Source organism: Microcaecilia unicolor, chromosome 7 (assembly GCF_901765095.1).
Source record: "Microcaecilia unicolor chromosome 7, aMicUni1.1, whole genome shotgun sequence".
NCBI lineage: Eukaryota > Metazoa > Chordata > Amphibia > Gymnophiona > Siphonopidae > Microcaecilia > Microcaecilia unicolor.
This window is the reverse complement of record NC_044037.1, coordinates 103,644,112-103,656,519: the sequence shown is the minus strand read 5'-3', so window position 1 is coordinate 103,656,519 and position 12,408 is coordinate 103,644,112. Positions and strand designations below refer to the sequence as shown.

The 12,408-nt window shown below is 46.5% G+C and overlaps 1 protein-coding gene across 1 annotated transcript in view; it reads left to right on the top strand.

Annotated features, from left to right (window-relative positions):
* Positions 1-6,974, top strand: part of ALDOA (aldolase, fructose-bisphosphate A) — a 40,838-nt gene extending 33,864 nt beyond the window's left edge. Inside the window, exons 7-9 of the mRNA XM_030209139.1 lie at positions 8-182; positions 5,048-5,247; positions 6,539-6,974. Of these exons, the coding sequence (XP_030064999.1) occupies positions 8-182; positions 5,048-5,247; positions 6,539-6,634 (471 nt within the window). The 3' untranslated portion in view covers positions 6,635-6,974. The remainder of the gene's footprint in view (positions 1-7; positions 183-5,047; positions 5,248-6,538) is intronic.
* The last annotated feature ends 5,434 nt before the right edge of the window (positions 6,975-12,408 follow it).

Here is a 12,408-nt window from a genome sequence, read left to right as displayed (position 1 = left end):
AAAACAGGTATTGGCTGCAGTCTACAAGGCTCTGAGCGACCACCATATCTACCTGGAGGGAACCCTGCTGAAACCCAACATGGTGACCCCTGGTCATGCCTGCAGTAAGAAGTACACCCCTGAAGAAGTCGCTATGGCAACTGTAACCGCCCTGCGCCGCACTGTTCCCCCAGCTGTTGCTGGTGAGTCGCCACTCCAGCTGATAATATCTGGGAGGGGAAAAGCACAAGAGCTGTAAGCCACTACAGTTGGATCTAGGGGCTAAAATTTTATTTTCCATCCCTCCAAATATATACTTTACTCCTGCTGGAATTCTGCACAAAAAATTTCAAAATTCTGTGGGCAAAGTTTGCAAATTCTCTACGTTTATTTGGCATAATTTAACCAATACTTTTTGCAGCCCCCAGCATCCCCTTTTTTTGCACCCCCTCCCTCCCACTCAATCCTTGTTTTATTTTTTTTGTCACCCACAGCAATCCACCCCCATTTTTTTTTTTTTTTTTACAGTCCCTCTCTCCCCCACACATCACACATAGCCCTTTTTTTTGCCACCCCCTTACTCACCCGTGATGTAGGAGGAGATGCACTAGGAGAACCTCTTTGGGGCAGAAAAGAACCCCACTCTTTCCTTCCCCGCTGCTCTTTCGCTGGTGCCATGCTTTTTCCAAATGGCCACTGAGACTTCAAGCAGTAGTCTCACGAGATTACTGCTTGAAGTCTCGGTGGCCATTTTGAAAAAGCACAGCAGCGAGACTAAGAGCGGTGGTAGCGGGGCAAGAAATAGTGGGGTTCTTTCCTGATCCTGAAGAGGTCACTTAGATCACCAGGGCATGCTGTGTTCAGGTAGGCGGTAGTGTGTGTGTGGGGGGTGGTCATGCGACAGCAAGCTGCAGTGGGTCGGGCATCATTGTTGGGTGACAGTGGGAGGGGGGGGGTCGAACGTGCAGCAGTAGTGTTGGGGGGGGGGGGGGGGGGAAGAGCGCAAATTCTTCACAGAAATATAAAATTCTATCAGGAGTAATACTTGGAAAGACACCACTACCATGACCTTTCTAAAATTATCCAAGGAAGAGAGCTGTTTTAAGGAGAAGTTAGGTCTTACCTGATGCTTTTTATTAGTCCTTTCCCACTATTCCAGAACCTGTGGGATAGTTGTGGAGATAGAGAACTGAAAACGGGGCTGAAACATATCTCTTAGCATCCAGTCCAGCTACTCAGTATTAGGAGAAACTCAGAATAAATACAACAATCTCAAACAACTCACTAACCTAATATCCACACGTTTGCACATCTGGTTCTCTCTCATCTCTAGACAACTTGTAGAGAACAAGACATACAGGAAGCACCATGCAAGGTGACAGTATTACTTTGTACCACCATTGGACGACTGTGGGTCACGCCTTGCTTGTTGATTTATAAATCACTGTTGTCACATTGTCGGAGAAAATTCAGACCAGGGTTGACCCAGAAAGGGAGCGAAGTTGCATAAGGCATTCTGCATTGTGTTATTGGATAGGGAGCTCCAACTGTCAAATTCCTGGATGATAGCCACCGCTGCATACTCCGTCTGGCAACCAGCGTCCAAGGAAGATGAAGGTCGTACTTCTCTGACATTGGAGACCAGTGGCTGAGAAGAAATTCCTGTAATGACTGCATATGAGCCCTTCCCATGACACCACTTCCATTGCCGCTGTCATTGACTCCAGACCCTGGACCTGCCTTGACTGAGGAGGAGAACAATCTGTTGAACTAGTTTTGACCTCCTGCACTCCGTGAGGTAGAACCTCACTCAGGTACTCCAGCATCTGCGATGGAGTTAGTCTGCTCTTCTCGAAATTGATCACCCAACCCAACTGCAGAAGACAGACCGCTGCCATGCTGTCCAACTAGGACAGTGCATGAATAAGCCAGTCGAAATATGAGCAAACTCTGATTCTCTGGAGCCAAAGAGAGGTCGCTGCCAATACCACCATAACCTTGGTAAACATTCTTGGAGCTGTGGCAAGACCAAAGGGCAAAACCCTGAATTGGAAGTAATGGCCTAGGACCACAAAATATAGAAACCTCCGATTCAGCGTCCATATGGGTGTATGTGCAAGTATGCCTCTTTGACTGAGGGTGGTGAGAAATTCTCCCACTTGAACTGAGGCTATGACTGCTTTTAGTGTGTCCATGCAAAAACAGGACACTCTGAGGTAGTGGTTTAGACCTTTGAGATCTAAGACTTGGATGAAAGATGCCTTCATCCTTTGGGACAATGAAGTAAATGGAGTATCTGCCTTATTCCTGTTTGGCCTGGGGAACTGGAACAATAGCCTGCAGCACCAGCGAGGAATCTATGGTGGTCTGAACTTCGACCACCTTGGTTCCTTTTCAACAAGGAGACTGCAAGATGAGAGGAGTGACTGGGGGGGGGGGGGGGGGGACTCGTAACCTTCTGTAAGAATATTCAGAACCCACTGGTCTGACATGATTTTGGCTTACTCCTCCTGAAGACGGCCTCCCACTGGAGGAAGAGAAGAGTGAACCAACCTGGCATCATTGCAGAGCTCTGGAGGCATTGGGCGCTCTAGCTGACTGAAAGGAGGGCTTCTGGTCCACACGAAAGGAAGATTGGCATGCCTGAAAGTGGGACTTCTGATCATATTGCTGATGACCCAGGCCGGTACTGTTTGCGTCTTGGAATCGACTTGAGAGCCCCCTGAAGATGGATGACCAGAGGCTTTTGTTTATGACAACTGCTGTGGCTTAGCTCCCCCAGTTCTTTCATCAAGTTATTGAGATGGTCTCCAAATAGCCACTTTCCCTGAAAGGGCAGTTTGACTAGATGTGACTTTGACGCTGCATCTGCTGCCTACTACCACAACCAGAGTTGCTGATGTACTGTGACAGACAAAGTTATACTGTGGGCCATAACCCATAACATGTCATAAATAGTATCTGCCAAGTAGGCCAGCCCTGCTTCCAGCTGGGCGTTATGGCGCCTGTCTTGTGTTGCAGATTGTTGATGCCAATTCAGGCATTCTCTTGCCATGAACGAGCTGCACACCGTTACTTGAAGGCCCAAAGAGGCCACATCAGAGGCTTGTTTCAGCAAGCCTTAGCTTCCTATCCTGTAGGTCTCTTAGGGCAATGCCCCCTTCCAGCGGCAAGGTGGTCTTCTTAGTCACCGCTGTAACCAGGGAGTCCACCCTGGGAAGCTGCAATTTTTCTCTTTTGGAATTAATGGGTAGAGTGGCTTTTCCCACTCTTAGCCCTGCAGCCGGTGGGACCCATCCTGCTGTAATCAGGTCCTGAATGTCTGGATGCATCGGGAAAGCCTTAGAATGGCCTCTAAGCTCCCTCATGATCATTGAAGATGGAACTCCTGAGGCCAAAGCAGAAGGCTCCTCAATGGAAAGCTCCACCAGTGCCTCAGAAATAAGAGTACCGAGTTCCTCTTTATGAAACAGCCTCAGTACTTTCGCATCATCCTTCTCAGGAAGGAGCTCTTCTTCCTCTAACACCCTCCTTCAATGATGGCTGTTCTGAATAGACCGAGGCCACATCAGATAAGGGAGAAGCAGAGATGGCCTCATTTGCCTACTCCCTGGAGGTCTAAATGAGATCTTTCTGGAGCCGTACGAGAAACTGAAGCACCTTGCAATAACTGCTTCAGTAAATAGGCCTGGTGTAAGAGCAATATAAACTCCAGAGAAAACAAACATTCTGATGCAGCTGAATGCTGTGTCAAGTCCTGAGGCTGTGAAATGGTAGTGCTGCTCCACATGTGATCAGACAGAGGCTGCTCCTCACAGCCAGTTGGCCCTGACAAAATGGCACCTGTTCCCGCACTCTCCTGCATCAAACTGCACACTGGCCCTGTTGGAGATCCCAAAGACCCTGGCATATTTGGATGCTGTGCCAAATCCCATGATGTGCTGCTGACGACTGTTTTCCTCCTCCATCATGCGGGATTCCTGGCTTGCACGCACTGCAATACCCCAATGCCGGCCATTAGATCCCATAGTGGGAACACTGCTCAACTACCTCTGCAGGAGTTGCCATTCACCCCAACTGTCACAAGAGCAGCACAATGTGTCCCAAGCTGCGAGTCAGGAGCCCTTCCTTGCACCAAGTAGAACTTACAGCCCTCCAAGCGGGTCTGAGTCAAACTTTAGTCAGACTTACCACTGCTGGCTACTCCCCTCCCCCTCAAGCTGACAGTCTCCAGAAGTCTTACAACAGATGTGAGAGGATCAGGACCGTCTTACGCTTTCCTTTCTTATCCTTTTTAAAGTTGTGCTGGAAAAGGAGAGCTCCACAGGAAATGGGAGAGGGGAAGGAAGAAGTACATTTGCGGGGCACCAGAGACAGGGATCTGAAGACCTCCAGCTATGACTCTGTAGACTCAAGCCACTTGCAAAACTCAACTAGACCAAGAGCAAAGCATTTGGAACCAGAGGCTGAAAAGTGTTTCCATACACCTGTTGGAGATAGAAAGTACTGAGAAGCTGGATTGGATGCCAAGAGAGATGTCTCAGCTCGGTTTTCAGTTCTTTATTTCCACTGGCTCTTGAAGAGTGGGAAGCTATGTAGTGGAAAAATGGGCTAGATGCGGAGGTGGCATTCACAACACTCCTGGGAAAAGGCATTCCAACCATTGCATGATGGTGACACTGGTGGATTTAGTGCCCATGATTTTTGTAGGGTTTGTGGGAGAAGCTCTGATGCTGAAAAGGTTGCAGCAATGACTGGACTAAATGAGGTGAAAGGGAATATAGGTTTCCCCCTATTCTGACGGTTCCAAATGGATGATGGTATCATCCTTATGCTGGTTCCACTTGAGCTGGAAGTTGTGAAGAGGGAGAGGTTACTGGTTTAATGGGAGGAGGGAAGGACTGAATTCCATAATGCATAGATTCTCTATGAAGATAAGTTCCTTCTATATTTAAATACACACCTTAGCCTCTGATTACAGAGGGACTCTACTCGCTTCAGAGAGAACTAGAGAACAATCTAAAATGTTGTGACTCATCTATTTTTTTTTTCTGTTCTTTGCTTTTAGGAATCACCTTCTTATCTGGAGGCCAGAGTGAGGAAGAGGCCACAATTCACCTGAATGCAATAAACAAATGCCCTCTGCACAAGCCTTGGCCCCTTACCTTTTCCTTTGGCCGAGCCCTGCAGGCTTCTTGCCTCAAGACTTGGGGAGGCAAGAAAGAGAATGTTAAATCTGCACAGGAGGAGTACACCAAGCGTGCACTGGTATGTGATATAAAACAACTGAGGGATAATTGGGTAGCCAGCCCACTGCATTAACAGCAGTGCTTTAAGGTGCCAGGTTTCGATATGTAAGTCAGATTTGTGTTAGAGCAGAGGGAATCCTCCTACAATATCTTTTTTTTTTTTTTTTTTTGGGGGGGGGGGGGGGTGGAATTGCAGCCATCATACAACAGTGATGGCTACTGGCTGGCTCAAAGTCCTTCTTGTAGATTTTAGAAGGAACCATGGTTCATGGCACTAAATTACAGGGAAGTTCCTATAATGGCTGTGCTAAAAGAGGAAGAGAAGAAGTTAGCTCCTGCCTTTTTAGTTGTAGCTCAAGGTGAATTACTTTCAGGTACAGTAGCTATTTTCTTGTCCCTGGAGGGCTCACAATCTAAATTTGTGCCTGTGGCAGTGGAGGGTTAAGTGACTTACTTGAGATCACAAGGAGTGGCAGTAGGATTTGAACTCCAGTTCTGAGCCTTCTGTTCTTATCATTGGACTACTACTAACATTTAAAAATGTTTTGTAGTAGTACTGTAACCTCAGACTTTACCAAGTTGTAAATGAAAAGGTACAGGAGAAAACTGCTGGCCCAGAAGGAACTGCTGGTGTACTCTTTGCCTCTTTTTCTAATGTGCAAGGCTGCTGAGAGACAAAGCCAGGCTGAAGGCAAAGAAGCCCACCCCCCACCGGCCGCTGCTGCCCTTCTCTTGTTATTGTAAAAATCAACATGTCTCTCCTCCCCATGTACCTTTTTTGAAATGGCTCTTTGCTAGTAGTGAGCATGAGCAGTCAGCAACTGATAACGCACTGCTTGTGCCACATGCACAGCCTTCCCTCTCTAGCCTGTTCCCGCCTATGCAGAAACAGAAAGTTGCATCACAGGGAAGGCTGTGCAGCTGGCACAAGCAGTGTGTATCGGTTGCTGGCTGCTTGTGCTCCAGCAAAGAGCTATTTTAAAAAGGCCTTGATTTTTACAAAAACGAAATATGAATTGGCTGATTCGTTGTTGCAGAAAAAAAAAACCAAATCAATGCAAATCGCATAGCTGCTGGTCCCGGGGAATCTTGCTTCCCCCCCCCCTCCCCGGCAGCCTAACTAATGTGCCATTATATGTAACACAGAAGATGGGGTTACAGAGGGATGGGGCAACAAATACCATAGCTACCTTATGATGTTAGGACTAGGGTTAACATCAGATTGTTTGGATTGGAGGTGGGAAGAGGCTGGAGTGTGGGGTAAGTGGTTCTGGGCTGTGAGGATAATGTCTTTATTTGTCTTTCCTCAGGCTAACAGCCAGGCTGCCCAGGGCAAGTATGTTTCTTCCGGACATGCTGGAGCTGCAGCTGGAGAATCCCTCTTTATTTCCAACCATGCCTACTAAATCATCCCCCTCAATGCTATGTTTTCCTCCCCTGCCTTCTCTAGGCTTGCCTAATGTGTAAAGGTGTGTATGTGTTAGTAATACTGTTAGATGTCTCTTCCACCCCTCCCCCATCTGTTCAGTATTCAACAAAGCAGTGATTTTCCCCAGCTCTTTCCAGCAGAGCTGTGGTTGGCACCATTTACTAAACACTCCTGTGTTTTGTTTCCCTTGTTTTTTGTGTCCATCTCCTCATCCTGTTCCTTGCCTCTGGTAATGCAGACACTGGGTCACGCCCTTGTGGTGTTAACTGTTTGAAAATATATCTCCAATTAACAGTAATAAAGACATATATATTTGAGCTGGATGGTGTGCCATTTTATTATTTGAGCTGGTTTGTGTGTCCCTTTCCACAATGCCTTTGGAGATTCTGAAGGAAGATGGGGCTTGAGAAGACCAAAGGGAACCCTAACCTTTTTCTTCATATCACAGTATAGATGATTTTATTTATTTTTATTTTTGTTATATTTGTACCCCGCGCTTTCCCACTCATGGCAGGCTCAATGCAGCTTACATGGGGCAATGGAGGGTTAAGTGACTTGCCCAGAGTCACAAGGAGCTGCCTGTGCCTGAAGTGGGAATCGAACTCAGTTCTTCAGTTCCCCAGGACCAAAGTCCACCACCCTAACCACTAGGCCACTCCAACAAAAGATGGAATAACCTCCAACATTTGAGGGAGATTCAACAACAATATTAGAAGTCAGTGCTTTGACAAGGGCCAGCTCAACCCTTAGCCAAACTAGGCAGTTGCCTGGGGTTGGCAACTTTAAAACCATTAGATCTAACAGTCTGACAACTCACAGAGCCATCTGCACATAGTTTTATTTGTAGGGATTGGGGGTAGTTTTGAATAGCTCATTTACATGGGTAAATTACCTCATTATGTATGTAGATACAAAACTAAGTTTAATATTTGTGTGATGTCTGTCTATAAAATCTTACAGAATTTTTTTCTGAGATGGGATAATCATGAGTTTAATTTATGAAAATCTTTGGGGGGGGGGGGCGCTTAGGGCTATGAATGATAAATAAAGGGTGCAAGGCTGAAGGTTTGCCTAAGCTGTTTCATAACCATGGTACCAGCGCTGGCTTTCAGGCATGAGTAAGTCTCCCTTATGCGATGCGATACCATTAAGATGAATCACATTGAGTACTCCATTTACTCCTGGTAGCAATTCAGAGTATAGAACTATCAGGTCCTTTTATGAAGTACTAATTTAGCAACCACCAGTCTGGTTCTAGGCCTTTCAGAGTAACAAATGGATTGTAAGGGAGGGGGAGGGGAGGAATCTTAATTTTCCATGAAACTGAGTAGAAGCAGCTACCAGACAGTACCCATGATGGAGGCTCTAACTATAACACCCCTATTGAGACTACATACCCCAGCATTCATAGAGAATCAAATAAACAACACTGGACCAAGGGAGTTACTTGGGAGGGATGGACTTTTGATGTCCCTGCTTCTTAATATATTAAATTTGAGGATTATACAATCTGTCCAAAATCCTGGATCCCCCTAGCTGGTCAGACAGAGAAATGCAGGATGAAAGGAGGGAGAGAGAGGGAAAATGCTGGAAGGTGAGGGGAGAAAGATGGAAGATACTGGATGGAAGGGTAGGGAGAGAAAGAGGAAAGACACTGGAAGGATGGGGAGAGAGAGGACATGCTGAATGGAAAAGGGTAGAGAGAGAGAACTGGCTAGAAGGAAGGGGAGATAGAGAGAGACAGTGGATGGAAGGACTGGGAGAGGGTAGATGGGTGGAAGGATGGAGAGAGAGGGATGACTGGCTAGAATGGTAGGAGAGAAAGAGGGAAGGTGCTGGATGGAAAGAAAGAGAGAAAGAGGAGACACTGGATGGCAGGATGCAAAGAGAAAGAGGGTGAGACCCTGGAAGCTAAGGGGTAGAAGATAGAGTTAATGAAAGACTGGAGGATAAGAGGAAGGGGCATGGGGAGAACAAAAGTGAGGAAAAGATGAAAAGCCATAGGTAGATGAAGTAAAAAGAGGGAAATTAAAAAATGGATAGTAAGAATGAATTAAATGTGGTCAGAGAGCAAGGCAGAAAAATAAATTGAAGAAAACAAAGAAAAAGGAGAGAAAAATGACAGAGTTAAGGGAAGACGAAGGAAAGCAGAATCAAGAGACTGGGACCAAAACAATTAGAAAAAGTAAATGGCCAGACAACAAAGATACAGAAAATAAATTTATTTTTAATTTAGGATAAAGCAATAGGGTGGCCGTGTTAATAAAAGTAAATAAATGCAAATAAAACATAAAATAGAAAATAAGATGATACCTTCACTGATTTTAAAACATTTTTGATTAGCCTTCAGAGACCAGCACTTCCTTCCTCAGGTCAGGAGAGGACACCATAACAGCATTATACTCTCCTGACCTGAGGCAGGAAGTTTTGGCCTGTGAAAGCTAATTGAAAATGGTATTCTGAAATAGTTTCTGAACTGGCTGTGGGATTGAGGTCTGCCAGGAAGCAGAGCCATGGGGCAGGGCTGGGGGCATGTACTAAAATCACCTAAAAAATTGTACCCCTTGGCAGTGCTGTTTTAGCTCTTTAAACTTGCTTTAGTCATTGAGGCTAGATTGCCTTCACTTCTAGAGGTTTCCACACCTAAGAGAGGCCCATTGGGGGCCTCCCTCTGAGAGCATCACAAAGGTTCTAGCGGGGGTTGGACTACACTTTTGAAAAAGTGGGGAGGTCCCTTCCTCTGACAGAGGAGGAGGAGTGTTCTCACCATCATTTGCTTTTTCATTTGAGGCGCTCAGTTTCTCCAATACCCAGGGGTCTGACCCATCTGAGGGTGACTTCATTTTGGAGGTGCTAGCAGGACCCCCCACATCTTCTGCTTCACAAAGATCTTCCCAAGGGATGCTAGTGGAGTTGGAGTCCCCAGAATGGGTCCCTCTTTCCTACCCTTCCATCCTGTGTCATCCTTCTTTCTCTCCCCATCCTTCCACCCATCTAGCCTCTCCCAGTCCTTCCTCTTTGTCTCCCTACCCTTCCATCTGGCGTATTCCCTCTTTCTGCCCCCTCCCAGCATTTTCCCTCTCTCTCCCTCCTTTCATCCAGCATTTCTTCATCTGACCAACTAGGGTCTCCCTCAGTTTCTCCCCATGCTTCTCCCTCTCCTGCCCTTTTCCATATCCCCTCTTTCTCTTTCCATCTTTCCACTCATTTCTCTCTCTCTTTCTGTACCCCTTTTCCATCTAGCGTCTTTCCTCCTAGCATTTTTCCTCTTTCTCTCCCTCCTTTCATCCAGCATTTCTCCTCTTTCTCTCTCCATCTGACCAGCCAGGGTCTATCCCTTGCTCCTCTTCCTTCTCAGCAGCTTGTCTCTCCCCTGCCTTTCTCCATGTCCCCTCTTTCTCTCTCCATCTTTCCACTCATCTCTTTCTCTGTACCCCTCTTCCATCCAGTGTCCCCACTCTTCTTTCTTTTTGTCCCCTCTGCTCTCTCCATTTATCACCTCCTGCCTCCCTCTCAATGCCCTTTCCCTCTTCCCCTATGCTTTCCACCCAGTACCCCATGTTTCGTGGCTGCTGCTGCCTCTCCTGATGTAGCAGCAGTGGCCCCAGCAAAACAAGAAAAACAAGCATGGGGACACAGCAGCCTTCAGGCATGCGCTGTTGGCTCTGATGTCCTCTGCCCCCGTTGACATCAATTTCCCATTCCGGGGGGCAGAGGATCAGCAGAGCTGACAGCGCATGCCTGAAGGCTGCTGCAGCCCTGAACTTGTTTTTCTTGTTTTGCTGCAGCTGTTCATCAAGAGCGAAGCAGCAGCAGTGGATCCCCTGGCGCAGTGTGTCTCAGTGGGAGACTTTCACGCTTTGGCGGGAGTGCGGGAGATGACCCACCAAAGCGGGAGTCTCCCACTGAATGCGGGAGACTTGGCAGGTCTGAAATAAGATGAATGAAATTAACCAGAATTTAGTGGCCCCCTCCCACCCCAATGCTAGACCCAGGAATGAGGCAGTAGAAACAGTCCATACCCCCAGGAATGAGGCAGTAGAAACAGTTCATACCCCACAAGCCCCAATGGGGTAGTGAAGACTCCTGCTGCAGAGAAGCTGCGGTATAAGAAACACTGCCTGCACTCAAAATGGCTGCTGTTCTCACCAAAAACCAAACAGGACCACAGTCCTGCTGTTGCTGAAGGAGTCTCCAGAGACATGTGTCCGTGGTCTCCTAAACCTCCCTCTCTCCCAGCCCTCGGGAATTTTATCAAAGATAGAAGTGGTCTGTCACAGGAGGGGCACAGGAAACTGGTAGCTGTATTGAGCTATCAGCTCCCGCAGCTTATACAGCACTGGCTAGCTGGCATGCCCAGAGCACTGTGTCCTGTCTGTCCGCATGGACTAACTGTAAACCCAGGATTGCAGTGTTCTTGCTGAACCCCTGCTTACTCCTCCACGTGTGTTATGCCTCTAAAGACTGCAAAAGCAGTTTCTGTTTTACTTTTTTTTATTTTAAAGAAGCTTATCTTCCTATACAGGAAAAACTGAACCAGGCAAAAACAGTCCAATTTGTTTGCCTGGAGCTGCAGGTGAGCCCAGGGGAAACGCCAAGTAGGTGTAAGGGAAGCAGGGGAGGGGGGATGTGGACTCGCATGCAATATAGCAGGGTTCTATGGTAGCCATAAACCTTGGCCAGTGGCCACTATCAAGCAATACTTGGGAGCACTCTGCACTCAACCACGTCTGATCAATGGATCCAGGAACCTGGGAGCCAGGCTCCATCAAGTTGTGAGGCAAAAGGCCTGGGACCAGGAGCAACAGTCTGAACAACCTTAGCCTCTGCTGGAGGTAGCTAAAATACTGATCCAGCACAGCAGGATATATGGTGATGTCATTGGGAAAGATCAGTTTCTCTATCTCCCTCTGCTGGCAAGAAGGGATAACACTTGCTTTTTAAGGGTCATTTATTAGTAAGGTCAAAAACACAAACAGGAAGAAGCCTCAACGAAAATCCAACAGGAACCAAAAGGAAGTAGAGGATGACACAAATGACAACCAACCATGGAGATGAATCTCAAAGGTTCTTTAATGGGAGCACCAGAATATGGCCCCTATACGAAGTGGCAGTTTAAATATGTAGCCTAAGAAATCTAATATAAAAAATACCAACCCCTAACACTGCATACTGTATTATCAGGCTGTTAATTTAAACATATATTTTGCATCCACAGAAATCCCCATAGCTCCTCCTCTAAAAATGGATACAAAACAGAAAAAGGGCATTTCACCAGGAACTTGCCATACAAAAAAGTCGACTTTGATGTAATCTCAATAAAAACATAGATCCTTTCCAATCCCAAGCATATTATGAAATACTGTATCTATAATACGAGGAGTATTTTCAAACCTATGGAACTGTCTAAGTGCTTTGAAAATGAGTCCCTTTGCCTACAAAAGTTACTCAGGACCTGTAGAGCTAATCTACTTTACCATAACACCGCTAACTTACAGAAGTAACACAACAAGGACCCTACCTAGGATAATGAAACACAATAAAGAATGCAGTCAGATCTAGAACATCAAACAGACTACCTGGCCTCAGTCACAAACAATGAACACAAATAGACCCTTGCCAGGTACAAAATAAGTGAGCACAAATTAAAATATAGATAAGTAGACAAAACTTAAACTTAAAGCCCGAGAAGCCACACTCTGCAGGCAGTGCAATACTAGAGAAAGAGAAATAGAAACAGCCAGGGCCAGT